This window comes from Aquarana catesbeiana, linkage group LG08, assembly GCF_042186555.1.
Source record: "Aquarana catesbeiana isolate 2022-GZ linkage group LG08, ASM4218655v1, whole genome shotgun sequence".
Taxonomy (NCBI): Eukaryota; Metazoa; Chordata; class Amphibia; order Anura; family Ranidae; genus Aquarana; species Aquarana catesbeiana.
The window spans coordinates 61,417,564-61,437,988 of record NC_133331.1 but is presented as its reverse complement, the minus strand read 5'-3'; the positions used below and the strand labels follow the sequence as shown (position 1 = coordinate 61,437,988).

Below are 20,425 nucleotides of genomic sequence, written 5' to 3'. Positions count from 1 at the left end.
AGCAATTGAAAGAAGAGGCAAATGAAATTTTAAATAAATCACAATGAATGTGATGGGATTGAAAAATAGAACCATTTCACGCCTATCCATCCCTGTACATTTATATTAGAGAAGGGTTTGGGATTGTCCATCCCGTGGGACTTTAAATGAAACCATGACCGGATGAGGTCATGCGTTTCCATCCCTTTACTAGTCTAAGAAAAAAGCAACAAAAGTGGGACTTTAAATGAAAGGCGTGAAATGTCCAAAAAACAAAACCGATGGACTACTAGGGAAATTTTATTGAATTCATGAAAGTAAAACATGCATATAAAATTATATATCAATCACAAATAGAGAGAAATATCAGCAATAATAGCAGCAAATATACATGATTCAATGAATAAAACAATTCTCCATGGTACATCAGTAGGGTATTAATACACAACCATATAATAAGAAATATTGCCTGCAAAATAAGCCTCCAAAAAACTCAAAAAATTAGGAATGGTATGACGCTGGTGAAAAACGCGACAATGATAGCTCTACGCGTTTCGTGGCTTCTTGTGCCACTCGTCAGGAGCAAGCGCGTATCTTGATCTAAAATAAAGGATAAAAAAATGAACTGGTAATTATAAACATGAAACGGAGGTGGGGTAATTAAAAACCCCCACACAGAGTGCATGCTTACATATTGTGGTTCGTGAGATGGTGGCGAAGGCCATACATCGCTCGGCAATCGGAGACACCACCCCCCCGGGAGCTGAGGTGGACGGACCAATGGGGGCAGCCCCACAGGGCACCATCCAAGGTAGGCCAGGACCCCCGAGGCAAACCTGGAGTGAGAGGTACAGATGAAAGATCAAATTAGCAACCCAACCGTGAAGATGAACAGCTGGGTGTGAAAGGAGAATGCAGAAGTGAAATGGAAGAAGCATGAGTGACCAAGTGAAGGACAAGGAAAGGAAACTGGATGGAAGCATCCAAGCAAAACCACCAAAGGAAACCCGACACCACAGAAAAATGCAAGAGAAAGGGGAAAAAGCCAGAGACTAAAGCATGGATAGAGATACCTGGTGTGCAGGGTAGGCATCATGGAGGAAGAAAGACGGTGTGTGTTGCCAAACAAACATGACACCCAGTGAAGTAGGCAGCCTCGAGAGCCAAACCCGCCGAGGCTGCGCCCATATGAGCGCCACCACCGGAAACGCCCACCAACGTCACGCCGCACACACATGGGAGGGATTGCGTACGGCATCACCAATCGGGCAACAGCGCCCGGCCAGCCGACGCCCACGCCCCTTCCCAGTAGTGTGCATGAAGGAAACCATCCAATCGAGCGCGTCGGCATCCAGAGGGGTGCGCACGCTCGATGGGGAGTGCGTGACGCTGACGCGCAGTGGCGGCGGATCCACCCCTCCCTACGGGGAAGGGGGAGGGGCCGACAGGCGCGTCACAGCTCCCGGAAGGGGGGAAAAACCAAGAGGACAAGCGACGCATTGAGGCCAAGGGGGCCACCACTGAAACAAACGAACCCTCTATAAAAAGCTGGTGTCAAGATCTACATCATAAATAATTATCCAAAAATAGTTCAAAAATAATGATACTAAAAATATAATCGAGCAATTGAAAGAAGAGGCAAATGAAATTTTAAATAAATCACAATGAATGTGATGGGATTGAAAAATAGAACCATTTCACGCCTATCCATCCCTGTACATTTATATTAGAGAAGGGTTTGGGATTGTCCATCCCGTGGGACTTTAAATGAAACCATGACCGGATGAGGTCATGCGTTTCCATCCCTTTACTAGTCTAAGAAAAAAGCAACAAAAGTGGGACTTTAAATGAAAGGCGTGAAATGTCCAAAAAACAAAACCGATGGACTACTAGGGAAATTTTATTGAATTCATGAAAGTAAAACATGCATATAAAATTATATATCAATCACAAATAGAGAGAAATATCAGCAATAATAGCAGCAAATATACATGATTCAATGAATAAAACAATTCTCCATGGTACATCAGTAGGGTATTAATACACAACCATATAATAAGAAATATTGCCTGCAAAATAAGCCTCCAAAAAACTCAAAAAATTAGGAATGGTATGACGCTGGTGAAAAACGCGACAATGATAGCTCTACGCGTTTCGTGGCTTCTTGTGCCACTCGTCAGGAGCAAGCGCGTATCTTGATCTAAAATAAAGGATAAAAAAATGAACTGGTAATTATAAACATGAAACGGAGGTGGGGTAATTAAAAACCCCCACACAGAGTGCATGCTTACATATTGTGGTTCGTGAGATGGTGGCGAAGGCCATACATCGCTCGGCAATCGGAGACACCACCCCCCCGGGAGCTGTTTTGGTTGATCTGACGCCGAGTTGCTGCAATGAAATTTGAGCAAAATGGACTAGCCTGCTGCATCATTTTTTCACTTTGATTTTTGGAATGTCTTTTAATTCAGCCCTCTGTAAGTTGATAACTTTCTTTTCCATCAAACAGTGTGGCTTCCTTTCGTTCCTAACACATGACCCAGTCCATATCAGTATATATATCTAGCATGACATTTTTTACCAATTTGAGATCTGATGTGTTTTCAAAGTGTTCCTTTTACTTTTTTTGAGCAGTGTGTGTGTGTGTGTGTGTGTGTGTGTGTGTGTGTGTGTGTGTGTGTGTGTATATCTATATCTATCTCATACAGTTAGTGCTAACACCTGCCTTCCCTGTTCCTGCAGGTCCATGCTCTGGCCGGCTCCGGAGGGATCGACAACCTCCTCCTTCTGGACCTGGAGAAGTATAAACCCGTCACGCATTCGTTGGCTGCAACTGGCGGGGGAGGGGTAAACATGGAAGGCCAGCACAAATGGAAAGCTGGGGAGCTGGAGTTTGAATCGCTCATGAGAATGCTGGACAACCTGGTGAGTGATGAAGATTTTACAAGGGAATTTGGAGCAAAAGAAAATTCAGTGATTTTTAGAACTTTTGGGAATGGGCTGCTGCAAAAGTGATTACTGGGTCCCTGCAGCACTGGGGATATGGGCGCAGAGTTCCTAAGCTCTTTTCACATTAGTGTTTTCTGTAGGTGCTCACATTACAGAAAGTTTTAACATTAAAATAGTGTTTATAGGAAGTATTGATTGCCTTTAATAAGGGAGTATTGTACATCCATTTCTTTATACTATATGTAGAAGTGTAGGCTGTCATCAGTAGAAATGTCAGTTGTCCTCAGTGGACAGGACGGTATTGGCTGTCTTTAATGGACAGGACGGTATTGGCTGTCTTTAATGGACAGGACGGTATTGGCTGTCTTTAATGGACAGGACGGTATTGGCTGTCTTTAATGGACAGGACGGTATTGGCTGTCTTTAATGGACAGGACGGTATTGGCTGTCTTTAATGGACAGGACGGTATTGGCTGTCTTTAATGGACAGGACGGTATTGGCTGTCTTTAATGGACAGGACGGTATTGGCTGTCTTTAATGGACAGGACGGTATTGGCTGTCTTTAATGGACAGGACGGTATTGGCTGTCTTTAATGGACAGGACGGTATTGGCTGTCTTTTAATAGGAAGTTCTTCTGCACATGTACACCCATCTCTTTATATTGCACAGATAAGTATTGGTTGTCCTATAAAATAATTATTGATTTGTTGTTAGTAGTCCGTATTGATTCTCATCAGTAGGAAGTATTGATTGTTAGTAGAAAATGTTGATTGTTATCAGTAGGCAGTATTCATAAGTAGGAACGTTGAAAAAAATCAGTAGGAAGCATTTTATTTCTCTTTATTTTTCACTTTTAAGTATTGATTGTGTTCAGTGAAACGTATTGATTAAACAATGATTGTCAATAGGAGAGTATTGATTATCAATAGGAAGTAATGGTTGACAGTGGTCAGTTCCTCCACACTTGTACACTTTCTCTTTATATTGCACAGGTTTTTTCTATGCTGCCATCTACTGGCTGTTGGGATCATTACAAGTCTGTAAATTGGCGTCAAGCCTGTCAAGGTCATTGTTCAGCTGTCTCCAAAAAAGAAAAAAAATATTATAAAATGTGTTTTATTTGATGCAGATTTTTTTTTTTTTTTTTTGTCACATGCTCTCCATTTAATGATTTCTCCTCTATACCTGTTTCTAGTGACAACTGTAAAGTTTTTTTTTTTTTTTTCGGTCTTTCGTCACTGTCCCAAAAACAGTGGTCACCAGAACAAATAGATGAATCCCTACAGTAGAGACATAGACCTCTATGAAAATCTGATGGAGTTATAACTCTCTATCCAAACTGAACAAAAAAGTATATTAGGACTACAGAAACCCTCCCCCTCTCCTATTATGCATAACATAGGTGGGGACGTTTTGTAGTTCAGAGGTAGCTCTACTTTTTGTACTGTGGTGACAATGCTGCTCCTCCAGTATCGTGCCTATGTTATCACCCTGGGCAGGAAGTGTTACTGGCAGGATCAGCAGATAAAAGTTGAGGGGGGGGATCCTGAAAAAAGAAAAACGAATGCAGCCACCACATCTGAACCCTGATAAGCTGCAATATGTTCTGGCCCTGCTAACCCTTACTGTACAGCTTGCATCTGAACATTTTTCTCTCTCTCCGTCCTCCACAGGGTTACCGGACTGGATTCGCTTACAGGCAGCCGCTGACCCGAGATAAGCCGCGCCACAAGAGCGAAGTAGAGATCCCCGCTACGGTCACGGCCTTCACCTTTGAGGACGACCAGTCCATGCCGTGCTCTCCTCTGAAATTCCTCGCCCAGAAGCAGCAAAGGGAGAAGACAAGGTGGCTGAACTCGCCAAACACGTATATGAAGGTCCAGGTTCCTGAGGAGTCCTTTAATGGCGAGATGAGTCCAAGGACTAAGATCACGGTGAGATGAGCTCCAGTCTCACGTATGTAAAGCTCCATTTCCGGGAACACGACCGGAACCTGTAAAGATACTTGGAGGCTGCCTATTATTGACATTTGCTTCTGTAACCGCTAGCTGCCTGGCTGTCATAGTAATCTTGTATCAAAACTTAAAGTGGTTGTAAACCTAAGACATGAAATATGAACAAAGCCTATCCCTCTATAGCAGGGGTCTCAAACTGGCGGGCTTCCAGCTGTTGCGAAACTACAAGTCCCATGAGGCATTGCAAGGCTGACGTTTACAAGCATGACTCCCACAGGCAGAGGCATGATGGGACTTGTAGTTTTGCAACAGCTGGAGGGCCACCAGTTTGAGACCCCTGCTCTATAGTGAGTACTTGTCTCAGTTAAGAGTATTTCCTGTCTGATCCCTTGTTCCTCTGCTATCTGAACGAGTCATTTCTGACAGGTTCTCCTGACACCAAGAGAAAAAAGGTGACAAGGAAGGGAGGCTCCAGCACACAGCCTGTGATGGACAGCCTCAGTGCTCTTCCTGTGTGAAGGGGGTGTGTCCTTTCCCTCCAATCAGCTGTCAAAGCTCCCCTCACTGAGCTCTGCAGTGTGTAATTTTAGCTGTCTGCCCCCTTTTTTCTGACAACTCAGACAAGCTTTTTAAATGCTAAACAGATGTAGAGATAGGCATACTGCAGATAAACAGGTACAACTTATGTAGGAGGATTTGTTTGATCTGTGTATCATCTGAGGCCAGTCACTTCACTTGGGTATATGTGAGGGTTTACAACCACTTTAACAAGAATGCAGGTAGGGATTTTTTTTTCTCAGACTTTTGTAGCTTGCTGATGAGTCATTTAGAAAAGTACTGAAGCCACTAAATCGGCCTAACAGCCAATCAGATACTTTAAAAAACTGTTTTCTCAAGCTATAGATTCTTTGAATCGATTCTTTAAAGAGAATAATAAAAGTGTTTTATGTGCATTTAAATCTATCCTGGTATTCGTCCTATCCCCCCCTTGCACGGCAACACTTAGGACTCAGTCATACGGGCATCTAAAACACAGCAATTAGATGTGTTCAGGGTTTAGTTTTATATAGGAAACAGAAGAGGGCGCCATATAAGTGCAGTATCTAGGAAAAGACTTTATTAAAAATCACAAGTGGCAACTTACAAGATGCTTAAGGATGAGAGCATGTAATCCACCCAGTGGCGTTTCAGTTATATGCTCTTATCTTTATACATTTTGTAAGTTGTCAGTTGTGATTTTGTAATAGTCTTTTCCTATATACTGCACTTTGTTGACGCCCTCTGTTTCTTTTATGTATTGCAGAGATTATGTCTGTCTCTCCTGGAGGAGCTGCCACGGATACCTTTTTTTGGATCTATGGACTTGTTAAAATCCTGTACCCCCACAGCACATTGACGTACATGATTATGTTGTAGTTTAGCTGTGTCCCTACCTGCACCAATCTTGATAATTTACAGGGTATAGTTTTGTACACGATTATCTGCGGAGGTCGCTGCTGGACACACATTGGATGAACGGTGTGCGCTTCCAAGAACGATCACCAAAGATAATTGCTGGCTAGGCGGACAGCCGTGGATATCTGCGGCCACCACCGACCTGTCATTAAACAGGGCTTGGCGGCCACAACTAGCTGCCCACAGGTGACCATAACTGCTGCAGGAATCAGCAGATTCCCCCCCCCCCGCCCCCCGCTGTCACTTGCACCAGCGCCATTTGCCCGTGTGAACGTAGCCTAAACATGTATAACCATACCCATATAAAGTCACTAAAATAAATGTATGTATCTAAACGCAAGCATTTTTTAGGCAGTGGTCCTCAACCCTTGGGCCGTGGATCGGTTCTGGACCCTGGACTGTTTGGGGCTGGGCTGTGCGGCTGGGGGTGGGTCACGGGGGAGCTAGCCAGCAACCTGCACTAGGACGTGGTCTGTTGTACAACACATTGTATCAAACAGCAGCGGCTTGTCTAACAAGCCTCGTCCGTAGCGGCTGACTGAGATCTGCCTATCTGCATGCCCTAATCTAATCGGGCGCATGTGAGTTCATCACTGTGCTGTTTTGCTTGTGGACTTTCCTTATAGCTACATTGCTCAATGATTCTTTTTTCTTTGTTTGTCTTCCATAAATCATCTGACACTGAGAATCTACCAGCTACACTATTGTGGCTGTGGAGGAAATATCCTATATTGTGAATACACAAGTATTGCAGGAATTCAATTACCTCAGTATACTGAGGAATAAACTCCTGTGTTAATCATCAATTTCATCCCATGAACTAAACCATCTATGTACAATCGCATTCAATCGGCATTTTATATTTTTATATATATTAATTATTTATATATAACACTGACATATAACAAGTTATCTATTTATATATTTATTTCTCTTTAGTATTATCATGGAGTGTATAGTGCTCATCATGGGGAATACTTGCATTTAAAAATGTATTATTTATTCAGGAACTTGAACACACATCCATACTGATTAGTATTTATTTTTAGTGTTGGCACAAATTTCAGCACATTTTTTCAGTTTATCTACACATCTTTTTCAGTGCATTTTTTCAGCGTATTTGCACACATTTTCCTTATAATTTATTATATTGACTTTTGCATTTTTAGTATTTATTTTGGAGAACCTGCACAAATCTCAGCACATTTTTTCCAGTGGATTTGCAAATTTTTCTAGTGCACTTTTTTTATGGATTTGCACACATTTTTCTTATAATTTATTCATTTTAGTGACTTTGCATTTTTTATATACACCTTATCACATTTGGCTTTAAGCACAATTTTTATAGATCCACATTGAACAGTTTATTAGAGCGCATCAATTTACATTGTGTGTGTGTGTGTGTGTATATATACAGCAACCTGCACTGCCACCCTCCCACCACCAGTGGGCGCTTGCAGCCCTTCTCCGAGCACCGCGCCCCCCCCCCTTCTCCGAGCACCCCTCCCCCCCTTCTCCGAGCACCCCTCCCCCCCCTTCTCCGAGCACCGCCCCCCCTTCTCCGAGCACCGCCCCCCCCCTTCTCCGAGCACCGCCCCCCCCCCTTCTCCGAGCACCGCCCCCCCCCCTTCTCCGAGCACCTCTCCCCCCCTTCTCCGAGCTCCGCTCCCCCCCCTTCTCTGATCACCGCTCCCCCCCCCCCCATGTCCGAGCACCGCTCTCTCCCCCCCCCCCCCTTGTCCGAGCACCGCTCTCTCCCCCCCCCCCCCCCTTGTCCGAGCACCGCTCTCTCCCCCCCCCCCTTGTCTGAGCACCGCTCTCTCCCCCCCCCCCCTTGTCCGAGCACCGCTCTCTCCCCCCCCCCCCCTTGTCCGAGCACCGCTCTCTCCCCCCCCTTGTCCGAGCACTGCTCTCTCTCTCCCCCCCCTTGTCCGAGCACCGCTCTCTAGCCCCTCTCCCCCTTGTCCGGGCACCGCTCTTTCCCCCCCCCTTGTCCGGGCACCGCTCTTTCCCCCCCCCCTTGTCCGGGCACCGCTCTTCCCCCCCCCCCCCCCCCCCCTTGTCCGAGCACTGCTCTCCCCCCCCCCCCCCTTGTCCGAGCACCGCTCTTCCCCCCCCCCCCCTTGTCCGAGCACCGCTCTTCCCCCCCCCCCCCTGTCCGAGCACCGCTCTCCCCCCCCCCTTGTCCGAGCACCGCTCTTCCCCCCCCCCCCCCTTGTCCGAGCACCGCTCTTCCCCCCCCCCCCTTGTCCGAGCACCGCTCTTCCCCCCCCCCCCTTGTCCGAGCACCGCTCTTCCCCCCCCCCCTTGTCCGAGCACCGCTCTCTCTCCCCCCCCCCCTTGTCCGAGCACCGCTCTCTCCCCCCCCCCCCCCCCCCCTTGTCCGAGCACCGCTCTCTCTCCCCCCCCCCCCCCTTGTCCGAGCACCGCTCTCCCCCCCCCCCCCCCCTTGTCCGAGCACCGCTCTCTAGCCCCCCCCCCATTGTCCGAGCACCGCTCTCTAGCCCCCCCCCCCCATTGTCCGAGCACCGCTCTCTAGCCCCCCTCCCCCCCCATTGTCCGAGCACCGCTCTCTAGCCCCCCTCCCCCCCCATTGTCCGAGCACCGCTCTCTAGCCCCCCTCCCCCCCCATTGTCCGAGCACCGCTCTCTAGCCCCCCTCCCCCCCCATTGTCTGAGCACCGCTCTCTAGCCCCCCTCCCCCCCCATTGTCCGAGCACCGCTCTCTAGCCCCCCTCCCCCCCCCATTGTCCGAGCACCGCTCTCTAGCCCCCCTCCCCCCCCCATTGTCCGAGCACCGCTCTCTAGCCCCCCTCCCCCCCATTGTCCGAGCACCGCTCCCTAGCCCCCCTCCCCCCCCATTGTCTGAGCACCGCTCTCTAGCACCCCCCCATTGTCCGAGCACCGCTCCCTGCTTTCCTTCTCCGTTCCTCCCCCTTCTCCATGCACTGCTGCTTCCCCTCTCCGAACAACGGGTTGGGGGCCGCTCTTTTAAGGTGTGTATTTTACACAGAATCTCATGCTAGTACTGCCAGCAAGCACCAAAAAAATGATGCATCTGCCCGTGTGTTTGAGTCTTTATACTGGGAAAATGAGGGGCGCCACTGAGTGTGAGTCAAAGATCTGCTGTGTGCAATTGATGTACTGGGGAATCCTGGACTCGCAGAGCCCTAAACTACAAAGAGCATTTAGGGGAATGCAGAACCTGGCTGCGCTATTTGGGAATTGTGTCTGAATCACTACACTGGCTTAATAGTGTTGAGCTGGCCATACACAGTGCTAATTGGTTCAGTGGTTGGCACAGCCGGCTTTGCTCTGTTTTGATCGACTTGCTGGAAATTTTTCAGCTGAACAGCGGCTGCATCCGATCAAATGCAGCTGCTGTTTGGGTATTTGACAGGCAACCCCAAACAGCTGACAATTTTGGTAATCTGCGCTGTATAGCATGAATGGAGAAATCAGTTTGTTTTCTAGTTTATGGTCAGCCTTCGGAATCTTTTGGCAGTTAAAGTGTTACTAAACACACAACACTAAAATCAGTCTGTATATGCAGTAAAGCATGCTTGTTATACTCACTGTGGAACCTAAGGGGTTAACCCTCTGCATTGTGTAAAAAGGCTGTTTGATCCTGTCTTCTTTGATCCTAAACTTCTTCCACTGTCCCCAATCTAAAGCCTTGGGGGCAAGCTGCACATGCTCAGTTTGGTGTGTATTGCTATAGGTTTTTTTTTTTTTTTTTAATGGGAGGGTACATGTGATCAGCACAGGGCCAATCAGCACTGTCCGGACAGAGGGTCAGGGGACCTGTACCCTCATAGGACAGTCAGAGTAGAATGAAAACTCCTCCTCTTTTTTACTTTCTGCTATAAAACATAACTTAAACTGTAAAGCATCAAATTTCTTCATTTTAGGCCATTATGTATTCTGCTACATATTTTTTGGTAAAAAAAATACCAATAAGCGTATAATATTCATTGGTTTGCACAAAAGTTAGAGCTTCTACAAACTATGGGATATTTTTATTTTTAAATTTCACTTTTTTAAATTTTTTTAAAATTTTTTTTTTTACTAGTAATGGCAGCCAGGGACTCAGGATCCATGCTTTCCCTACTGACAGAACAGCAATCTGTCTTGTTTACATAGGCGGACTGCCGTTCTGCCTCTGTAATTAATGATCAGTGGGGGCCGCCGATCATCAGGTCCGTGGTACCCGCTCATCGGCTCCCGCTGTGCATAATCACAGCGGGAGTGAGCTGCCGGCAGCACACATTCGCGCCTGCTACCTGGAAGTGCAGGATCACATGTATATACGTATTCACCTATCATGTGGTCCTTCGCACAGCGGCCATCCTGTAGCAGTAAAACTGCTATAGGGTGGTTGTGAAGTGTTTAATTGCCATCTCTGATCTCCTCCAGTCTAGTGACTTTGCCTAGGCTTAGATGTCACCAGTCTGCTGCAGACAGGATGAAGCATTTCCTCAGTCTCCTCTTTCTCCAGTGATCAGATTGTACATTATAACTTTTAGTAAGTCACAAGATAAGAGGCTGGAGCAGGGGCAGATCTGTGTTGGACATTTGTAAACACTGGCAAGAACTGCACAGAGTCTACATAACTCCTCTCTGAGCCGACATTTCAGTCCAGGACAAAGATGGCTCCGTACTTCTAGAGAGAAAACTAGAGGAAGGTATTGCCGAGAGAAGTAATAAATACCTTTTACACTATTTTGCACTGAATGACGACTATATACAGTACTTGATGAAAGTTCCCATTTAATCCATAAAAGTGGTGCCAGCCAGTCTCCTTCATATATCAGAAACCATAAAACATTTTAATCTTTTCCTCTCGTTGAACATTCCTGGTGTCCCCTCTGGAGTTCATTACCTCCCCCCATCCTCAGATAACCTCTCTCTCTCTATTGCAGTGGATGAAGTCCAATGAGCTGAACAAGAACAGCGGATATCCCATTAAAATAGAAGACCCCAACCAGTTTGTCCCATTGAACACCAACCCCACAGACGTCCTGCAGAAAAGGAATAAGGTGACGTTTATTCCTGAATCTCTCATCAGCCCTTAATTGTCTGGACTTTTCCTGCAGCTGCTGCTTTATGGTCAGGATGTCCTGCCGGCTTTATATTGTCATGTTTACTACGTGGATTGCAGTGTCCTGAGCAACGCTTTGAGGATTTGACTATTCTGGAAAGACTGAACAGTTTTACTACTAAATTGTGGCTTTCCATTGTTCCTGGCAGGGCAGAGCTGTCGTTTAGCGATTAGCCCTTCGATCTTGGGTTCAGTTTTTACCATGGTCTACATGGAGTTTGTATGGTCTCATCAGCTCAGGGGTTTTGGAATCTTCTCATAATGGGCATAGCAGATGTTAAGACCTGGGCGGTCACCACAGGGATAGTAGGAAACCCTTATAATGGGTGGAGCAGGGGTGCAGAACCATAAACTCAGCACAGGGATAACGGGAATCCCTCCAAATGGGCACAGCAGGTTCCAGACCAGGAAACTAAAGGCAGAGATGGTAGGAACATCTCATACTAGACACAACAGGTGTGCAGATCCAAGGCCTTAATGCAGGAATGGTGGGAACCCCTCACAATGGACACAGCAGGAAAGCCAACCCAGGAACTCGGCACAGGGATGGTGGGAACACCTCATAATGGGCACAGCAGATTCTGGACATGGAAACTCAAGGCAGAGATAGTAGGAACATCTCATAATGGGCACAACAGGTGTGAAGAGATGGTGGGAACACCTCATAATGGGCACAGCAGGTTCTAGACATGGAAAACCAGGGCAGAGATAGGAATATCTCATAATGGGCACAGCAGGGAAGCAGACCCGCAAACTCAGCACAGAGATGGTGGGAATACCTCATAATGGGCACAGCAGGGAAGCAGACCTGTGAACTTGGCACAGGGATAGTGGGAAACCATCAGAATGGGCACAGCAGGTTACATATTTAGAAACCCAAGGCAAAGCTAGTAGGAACATCTCCTAATCGACAAAGCAGGTGTGCAGTGCAGAGATAATGGGAACCCCTCATAATGTGCACAGCAAGGAAGCCGACCCAGGAACGTGGCACAGGGATGTTGGGAACACCTAATGGGCATAACAGGTTCTAGACATGGAAACTCAAGGCAGAGATAGGAACATCTCATAATGGGCACAGCAGGGAAGCAGACCCGCAAACTCAGCACAGGGATGGTGGGATCCCCTCATATTGGGCATGGCAGGGAAGCAGACCCTGGAACTTGGCAGCGGGATGGTGGGAACTTCTCATAATGAGCACATCTAGTTTACAGACCAGGCAACATTATTGCAGGGATGGTGGGAACCCCCCATAATGAGCACAGCATGTGTGCAAAGCTGAGAATTGAGTGCAGGGGTGGTGGGAACCCCTCATATTGGACATAGATGTACAGACACAGGAACAAAAAAATAAATACTGGTGATGTTATGTTGGTGTAACAGATTAGTGATGTGAGCACCTGCTGTCAAAATGATTGACTATTCCTAACTATTGACTTGTTCTCTTCCTTCTATAGATCAGGGAGCAGAATCGGTACGATCTAAAGACTGCTGGGCCCCAGTCACAAGTCCTGGCGGGTATTGTGGTGGATAAACCAAGTGTGGTAAGTGGATTTCTGGTTGCCAGGGACCACGTAATCCAGCTCTGCAGATGTGTATAAGCTGGCCATTCCTCTCGTGCTGACTCCTTCTCATTTAGATCCTTAGATCACATACACACTTAAAGCAAAGATGTTGACAGATTGCCTGATACTCATGCAGTCACTAGAGGGAGTATCTACAGATCTGTAATACAAATATGGGTATATGCACTCACCAGCAATACACTATAGCAATACACTATAGATTCCCTTTTAAGGCTAATAAATTATTTGTTCAGACAGCAGATAACGGTCTGTTTTTGCTCGGCTGGCTCTGAGTCACCGACAAGCGTGCAGAGAATAAAGCCAGGGCTCAGGATCTGCAGACTTGTTCAAAGTCAAAAGCACTGCAGCAGCCAGGCAAACCAGCATTTTCAGAAACAGAAGTTGGCAATAGCAGCCCCTGTAAGTTCCCCCTTAAAAGACCCAATGAGCAGGGAGTTTGCTTAAAGGGGTGCACTGAGAAAAATGTCAGCATCTACAATTCCTTGGACTTTCATCTTTGTTACAATACAAATTGAGTCGCGCTAACACAACATTGTTAAATTGTGTACCAGATTGAATCATCAAATTGACATAAAAAAGATTAAGTCCTCATGCTGAAGTAGAAAGAATTTGATTGGATATCATCAGCATCCGCCACCATAAACAAAGAATCCTCTTGTGATATCACCATCATGTGCAAAAATGTTTTCTTACCAGCTACGTCACCGCGATCGTGGAATCCTGTGCCGGCCAGACTTTCCTTTTTAAGGCGTTTTTAATATTGATCTGATGTAAGTGCAACCTTTAATAGTTTTAGAATAAAGTGGTAACATTTTTACACTATGTGGAGCTCTCTTATGTGTTCTGGGATACCTTTATGACACCATTGCCAGGAGGATTGATGTAGGCACCTAGGAGGATCCAAAGGCGTGTAAAGGCCCCGGATGGGTATTAAGCCAAAGCGTGATTGACCTCCTGTAATCCGAGGTCAATAGTACCTGGTAAAGCATTCTTGCACTTGATATCACAAGAGTATCCTTTGCTTATGGTGGTGGAATGCCGATGATATCCAATCAAATTCTTTCTTCTTTAGCAAATGAGGACTTTATTTTGTTATGTTAATCTGATTCAATGTGGTACACTATTTAACAATATTGTGTCAGCGCAACTCAATTTGTATTGTATGATTTGAGCTGTGTATATCTCGCAGAAGAGTTGCTGCTTTAAGGGACTATTTCTATATACAAAACACATTAGCACGTTTTTTTGTTTTTTTTTTTTCTTCCTTTTGGACTTTAATCTTTGTTGCTTGATTATGTGCAGAGATGAATGTCTCTTCTCTTTGTCCTCTGCAGCCCATGCAGTTCATAGAGGATGAGAACGCTCCTCCCTTACCCCCCAATCCATTTAGCGAGTTGTTGGAACAGGAGACACACGATAGAAGGGGTGAAGATAACGGGACACAAGGTAAGCTCTAGCCAGTAAAGTTATCTGCATCACCCTTCCAGGACATCCCATAGAATTCTGGGAGCAGATCATTCCGGTCTACCTTTCATGTTTTAAATTGCTTATTCTGGAGCCTTTTGTTAAGGACAGACCATTGCTATTACTAGTCCATTTAAAAAAATCAGCTATACTATTACTAGTCCCTTTTAAAAAAATATCAGATATAACAAAGAGGTCCAGTCTTCAAGGACATCCCATAGAATTCTCAAAGCAGATCACTCCTAAGAACTCGAACTACCTTTCCTGTTTTCTATTACTTATTCTGGAGCCTTTTTTAAGGACAGACCATTGCTATTACTAGTCCATTAAAAAAAAAATCAGCTATACTATTACTAGTCCTTTAAAAAAATCTGTTACAACAAAGAGGTCCAGTCTTCTAGGACATCCCATAGAATTCTCAAAGCAGATCACTCCTAAGAACTCGGACTACCTTTCCTGTTTTATAATATTTTACTGGAGCCTTTAGTTAAAGAGGTTGTAAACCTCCACGGGGAAGTTGTACCTATAGGTAAGCCTATAATAAAGCTTACCTATAGGTACTGTATTCCACTCCTAAACATGCACCATTCAGGAGATATTTACTGTATGCCGCGCCAATGATGTCATCTGCACATGCGCTCTGAAGGAACGACCACCCGTGCCATTTCTTCAGGCGAGTGTGCTGTGACCAGCGGCTCCTGCGCGCATATGGGGTTATGACATCACGCGGCTCCAGCTAGTCACAGAGCCGGAATCCGTGGCCCCGGAAGGAAGATGAATGCAGCCTGCAGCAGGGACGACGTGGGCTTCGTTTGCAGGTGTCACATAATGTGCTAGTATTTGATGCATACTAGCACGTTATGCCTTTACATTGCAGGGAAGATAAAGGAAGAAAAACCCACCAGGGTTTACTTCCTCTTTAAGGACAGACCATTGCTATTACTAGTCCATAAAAAAAAAAAAATCATCTACACTATTACTAGTTCTTTAAAACCAGATACAACAAAAAGGTCTGGTCTTCCAGGACATCCCATAGAATTCTGGGGGGAGATCATTCCTAAGAACTCAGTCTACCTTTCCTAAATTACTTACTGGAGCCTTTTTTAAAGACCAGACCATTGCTATTATTACCTTTAAAAAATATCGGATATAACAAAGAGGTCCGTTCTTCCAGGGTATCCCATACAATTCTGGGAGCAGATCACTCCTAGCAACTCAGACTACCTTTCCTGTTTTATAATCCTTACTGCACCCTTTTGTTAAGGACGGACCATTGCTATTACTAGTCCATTAAAAAAAATGTTTTTATAAAATTACTACGGTAGTTCCATATTAAAAAAAAAAAAAAAAAATCATATACAGTCCAAGAGGTTCAGTCTGGACACTTCAGTAAAATAGGAAAGCTCACCTTCGTAACCTTTTAAACCTAAACTCCAGAATCCGGCCTACTTTGTGCTCCTAGCTTCCTGCCCCCAGGCACATTACGCTTACAAATTTTCAAATCTAGTCTTTTAGTAATTATACATTTTCTGCTTTGTGATGTCTTTGTGTTCTTCCGATAACTGTTCTGTGCTAAGGCCTCTAGGGGAGAGTCTATACAGGTGCTACGAGTCACATATGACGTCTTTACTTAGGGGAAAGTAACAACTACAATTCCCAAGAATAAATGGGAATGCAGTGGCTTTGTGGGCTCTGTTAAGGTGTGTTCCCAGTAATCAGTGCTGTGCCAATCAATGCCTGTGGGCAAGTCCCAGCCGGGTGCTGCGCAGACCTTACCCACCCACAGAAGGAAGCGTGACATAAACACAGCACCACAACCATCTCTAAACAGAGGGGAGGAAACCTGACCAGTAGCCTTATCTGTATAAGTTTACTTGTCTTGGGGTTCCAGACTATACAGGACAATGTGATTGGCCATTCTGAGGCTGTGATTGCCAACTAACAAACTATAGGGTGTCCTGAATGTCTCCCAAAATGTCACCAAAAGGCTGCTTATAATATGCATTAGATCAGGGATGTCCAACTCAATTTCATCGCAGCATGCCTTATCAGGGAGCCAGTTGTTTATGGGGTGCTCTTTGTACAGAATGCAGGGTTCAGGGGTGTGCAGGGTTCAGGGGTGCGCTATGTGCAGGGTGCATGGTTCGGAGGTGGGCTACAAAACACCCCCCCAAGCATACTCGCATCTCTCACTCCTACCTGGCCTGGATGTAGTACCCCACTGTGTAGGCGGCTCTACTACCTTTGTATTCAACTGTAGTACCTCCCTGCCTCACCTTACAGGAAGATTGTTCTCTCTGATTCTGGAGATCTGTCCCCGCCATGAGTACTTGCAGGGATCTGTTAGATCCAAGAGCCGCATAGAGCAAAGCTGTCCTTAGTAAACACAGAAGGCTTCTGTATGTAACAGCAGGGAGCAGAAGGTGAGAGCTAGAGGTGGCAGAATGGCGTTCCACCATGTGCCGGCTTTGAAACTGGGTGTGAGGGCCACATGACAAGGCCTGGTGGGCTGGATTCGGCCTGCGGTCCTTGTGTTTTGACATCTATTCATTAGATGGTCAGAGACTGTTCTACAGGAATGGTTGGAGATTGAAGACCTGCTGTAGGAGACAGACTAGGGGACATGCAGACTGCTCTAGGCAATGCCCACATGTGGCTGAGCCTCAATGATTGAACTGAAACCAGTTACTGAAAGGGGTGGGCAAGGGACAGTCAGGCTGGGGGGGGAAAGGTTAGATGATGCTGGAAGTCCTCCAGCTTCTTATGTACAATGTACGCAGCTCACAGTGTGCAGAGAAATCAGAGTAAGTAATTTCAGTGCAGGAGAGGATCCTTTACAACTGTGCAAGTCTGAAAGCTGGAGCTCCGCTTTAAGAAAAGAGTCATGTATTTATAATGTTCAGATTTAATGTTGGCTGGAGTTGGCTTTTGTTTTATTGTCCCCCCTGTGTTTCCATCTCCATCCATCCCCAGTGTCTTCTACATTCACCATAAAAGCTTTGGAATGATAACAATGTCACCTTCCTATGGAAATACTTCTGACTCCCTCCTATGTTTCCATATATAACATGCCAGTCTGTTCAATGCTCTCTTTGTCTTCTCATTTTCTCTTCTCAAGTTTTTACTTCCTTCTCCCCGTCACATTTTTGCTGCCGTTTTGTTTGTCTCCCATTTCTATAACTCGATCCGTCACCTCACTGTGTCTACTCAACCTGCATGACAACCCGCATGATAACTAACACCGATCTTAACCCTGCAGATGCCGAGCATGAGTTAATCTCAGAGGAAGAATCTTCTATCCCTGTAACTCAGTCCCCACCCCCGACGCCAACCGCCACTACAGGTATTTAACTGCCATCTGTTGGTCCTGCTCTGGTCTAGCGCTTAGAAATACACTATATTACCAAAAGTATCGGGACACCTGCCTTTACAAGAACTTTAATGGCATCCCAGTTTTAGTCAGTAGGGTTCAGTATTGAGTTGGCCCACCCTTTACAGCTATAACAACTTCAACTCTTCATGGTTTAGGAGTGTGTCTATGGGAATGTTTAAGCATTCTTCCAGAAGCGCTTTTGTGAGGGCAGGCATTAACTCGCAGTCTCCGCTCTAATTCATAACAAAGGTGTTCTATCGGGGTAAGGTCAGGATTCTGTGCAGGCCAATCAAGTTCCTCCACCCCAAACTCGCTCATCCGTGTCTTTATGGACCTTGCTTTGTGCAGTGGTCCAAATCATTTGGTGGAGGGGAGATTATGGTGTGGGGTTGCTTTTCAGGGGTTGGGCTTGGCCCCTTAGTTCCAGTGAAGGGAACTCGAAAGGCGTCAGCATACCAAGACATTTTGGACAATTTCATGCTCCCAACTTTGTGGGAACAGTTTGGGGATGGTCCCTTCCTGTTCCAACACGACTGCTCACCAGTGCACAAAGCAAGGTCCATAAAGACATGGATGAGCCAGTTTGGGGTGGAAGCACTTGACTGGCCTGCAATAAGTCGTGACCTCAACCCGATAGAACACCTTTGGGATAAATTAGAGCGGAGACTGTGAGCCAGGCCTTCTCATCCACATCAGAGTCTGACCTCACAAATGCACTTCTGGAAGAATGGTCAGACATTCCCATAGACACACTCCTAAACCTTGTGGACGGCCTTCCCAGAAGAGTTGAAGCTCTTATAGCTGCAAAGGGCGGGCCAACTCAATATTGAACCCTACGGACTAAGACTGGGATGCCATTAAAGTTTATGTGTGTGTAAAGGCAGGCGTCCCAATACTTTAGGTAATAATTTAGTGTAGATATTAGTGGTGGTCATATTTGTTTGAATTACTTTATTTTTTTTAATCTTTAGCACATTCAAAAGTAAAATGCGTTGTACAGTAATCCAAAGTGTGACGTTATGCTTTTTTTTTTTTTTTTTTTTTTTCTTTTCTGGTTTCTGAAAATTGGTGTGGTCATTTTTGGCAGACATGAGCAACTCAAATGTTTTAGCACCTGCTGTTTTAGTAAGCGCAACTGAAATTTTATTGACTATATAAGAGTGGACGCTGTTTGCTTTCAGAAAGGGATGCATCGATATCTGTTCCGATGCCAAGCATATGCACGAGTATCGGTACTTGCACAAATGCTCTGATACCGAAACTGATACTTTGCGGTGCGAATTGCGTCAATACAAAATAAATGGACTTAAATCGCACTGCAAAGAATTGCATCTGATTTGACCAGGAATGTGGTGAGATTCTTGTCGGAATCGTCTGCGATTTCCCCCACCACTCCTGTGTGTGTGTGTGTGTGTGTGTGTGTGTGTGTGTGTGTGTGTGTGTGTAAGCGCCAGTTAGCGGACATTTTTTTTAAAGTGGTTCTAAAAGCAGAAGGTTTTTTATCTTAATGCATTTTATGCATTTAGGATAAACAACCTGTGTGCAGCAGCCTCCCTAATACTTACCTGAGCCCCATCTCGATCCAGCACGAAAGACTTGGCTGTCCGGGACTCTGCCTCCTGACTGGCTGAGACACAGCGGGCGTCATTGGCTCCCGCTGCTGTCAAAGTCAGTGAGCCAATGAGAGGAGAGAGGGAGGGGCCGAGCCACAGCTCCGTGTCAGAATGGACATACACAATAGTGGCTCGGCTAGGGTGCCCCCATAGCAAGCTGCTTGCTGTGGGGGCACTCGACAGGAAGGAGGGGCCAGGAGAGCCGGCGCGGGACCCGAGAAGAGGAGGATCCGGGTTGCTCTGTGCAGAACCATTACACAGAGCAGGTAAGTATGACATGTTTGTTATTTTTAAACAAAAAAAAAGAGCCGGTATGTATGACAACTCACAGTACATATCTGGCCACATGCAGAAATCTTCATAGGTGTCCCGCCGATAATGGCAAATCATGGCCCCTAGAGGTGCTTGCAGGGCTAGAGGAGATGTAGAGGCGTTTTGCCCCCAAGCTGCCATCACTTCCACCCTATACCCACGGAGTCCCGGAACATCTCCTCTATCCCTGTGAGCACCTCCAGTAGCCGCGATTTGCTTTTATCGGCGAGATGAAGATTTTTGCATTTGGCCAGATATGTACTGCGAGTTCCAACATTTTATTTAAACTGGCCACTAGATGGCACTTTTCCCTTTCTATATACACACAGGAGCAGTGGGGAAAATCTCATGCGATTCGGACAGGAATTGCACCGTGTTCCTGTTCAAATCGCATGTGATTCTTTGCAGTGAAAACATTTTTTTTTTTTTTTTTTGTATTGACGCAAATCTCATCACAAAGTATTGGTGCTCATTATCTGCGAATACTTAACCAAAAGTATCGTTACTCGCCGATCAAAAAGAAAAGCATCGGTGCAACCCTACTTTCAGACTCTCTCTTACTGAAACTCCATTCAGCATTCCGTTCACTCAAAAATCAGCTTCCCTAATGGGGACACAGGCAACAATAAAAACCTGACAG

General features: G+C 45.8%; 1 protein-coding gene across 4 annotated transcripts in view; it reads left to right on the top strand.

The window, feature by feature from the left end:
- Positions 1-20,425, top strand: part of ADD3 (adducin 3) — a 152,216-nt gene that overhangs the window by 125,411 nt on the left and 6,380 nt on the right. For 3 of the 4 annotated variants that reach the window (XM_073595907.1, XM_073595909.1, XM_073595908.1), the window contains 6 exons: positions 2,722-2,904; positions 4,604-4,864; positions 11,262-11,378; positions 12,895-12,981; positions 14,358-14,469; positions 17,747-17,830. In XM_073595907.1, coding sequence (XP_073452008.1) covers positions 2,722-2,904; positions 4,604-4,864; positions 11,262-11,378; positions 12,895-12,981; positions 14,358-14,469; positions 17,747-17,830 — 844 coding nt within the window. The remainder of the gene's footprint in view (positions 1-2,721; positions 2,905-4,603; positions 4,865-11,261; positions 11,379-12,894; positions 12,982-14,357; positions 14,470-17,746; positions 17,831-20,425) is intronic. The other variant, XM_073595910.1, reaches the window with a different exon arrangement.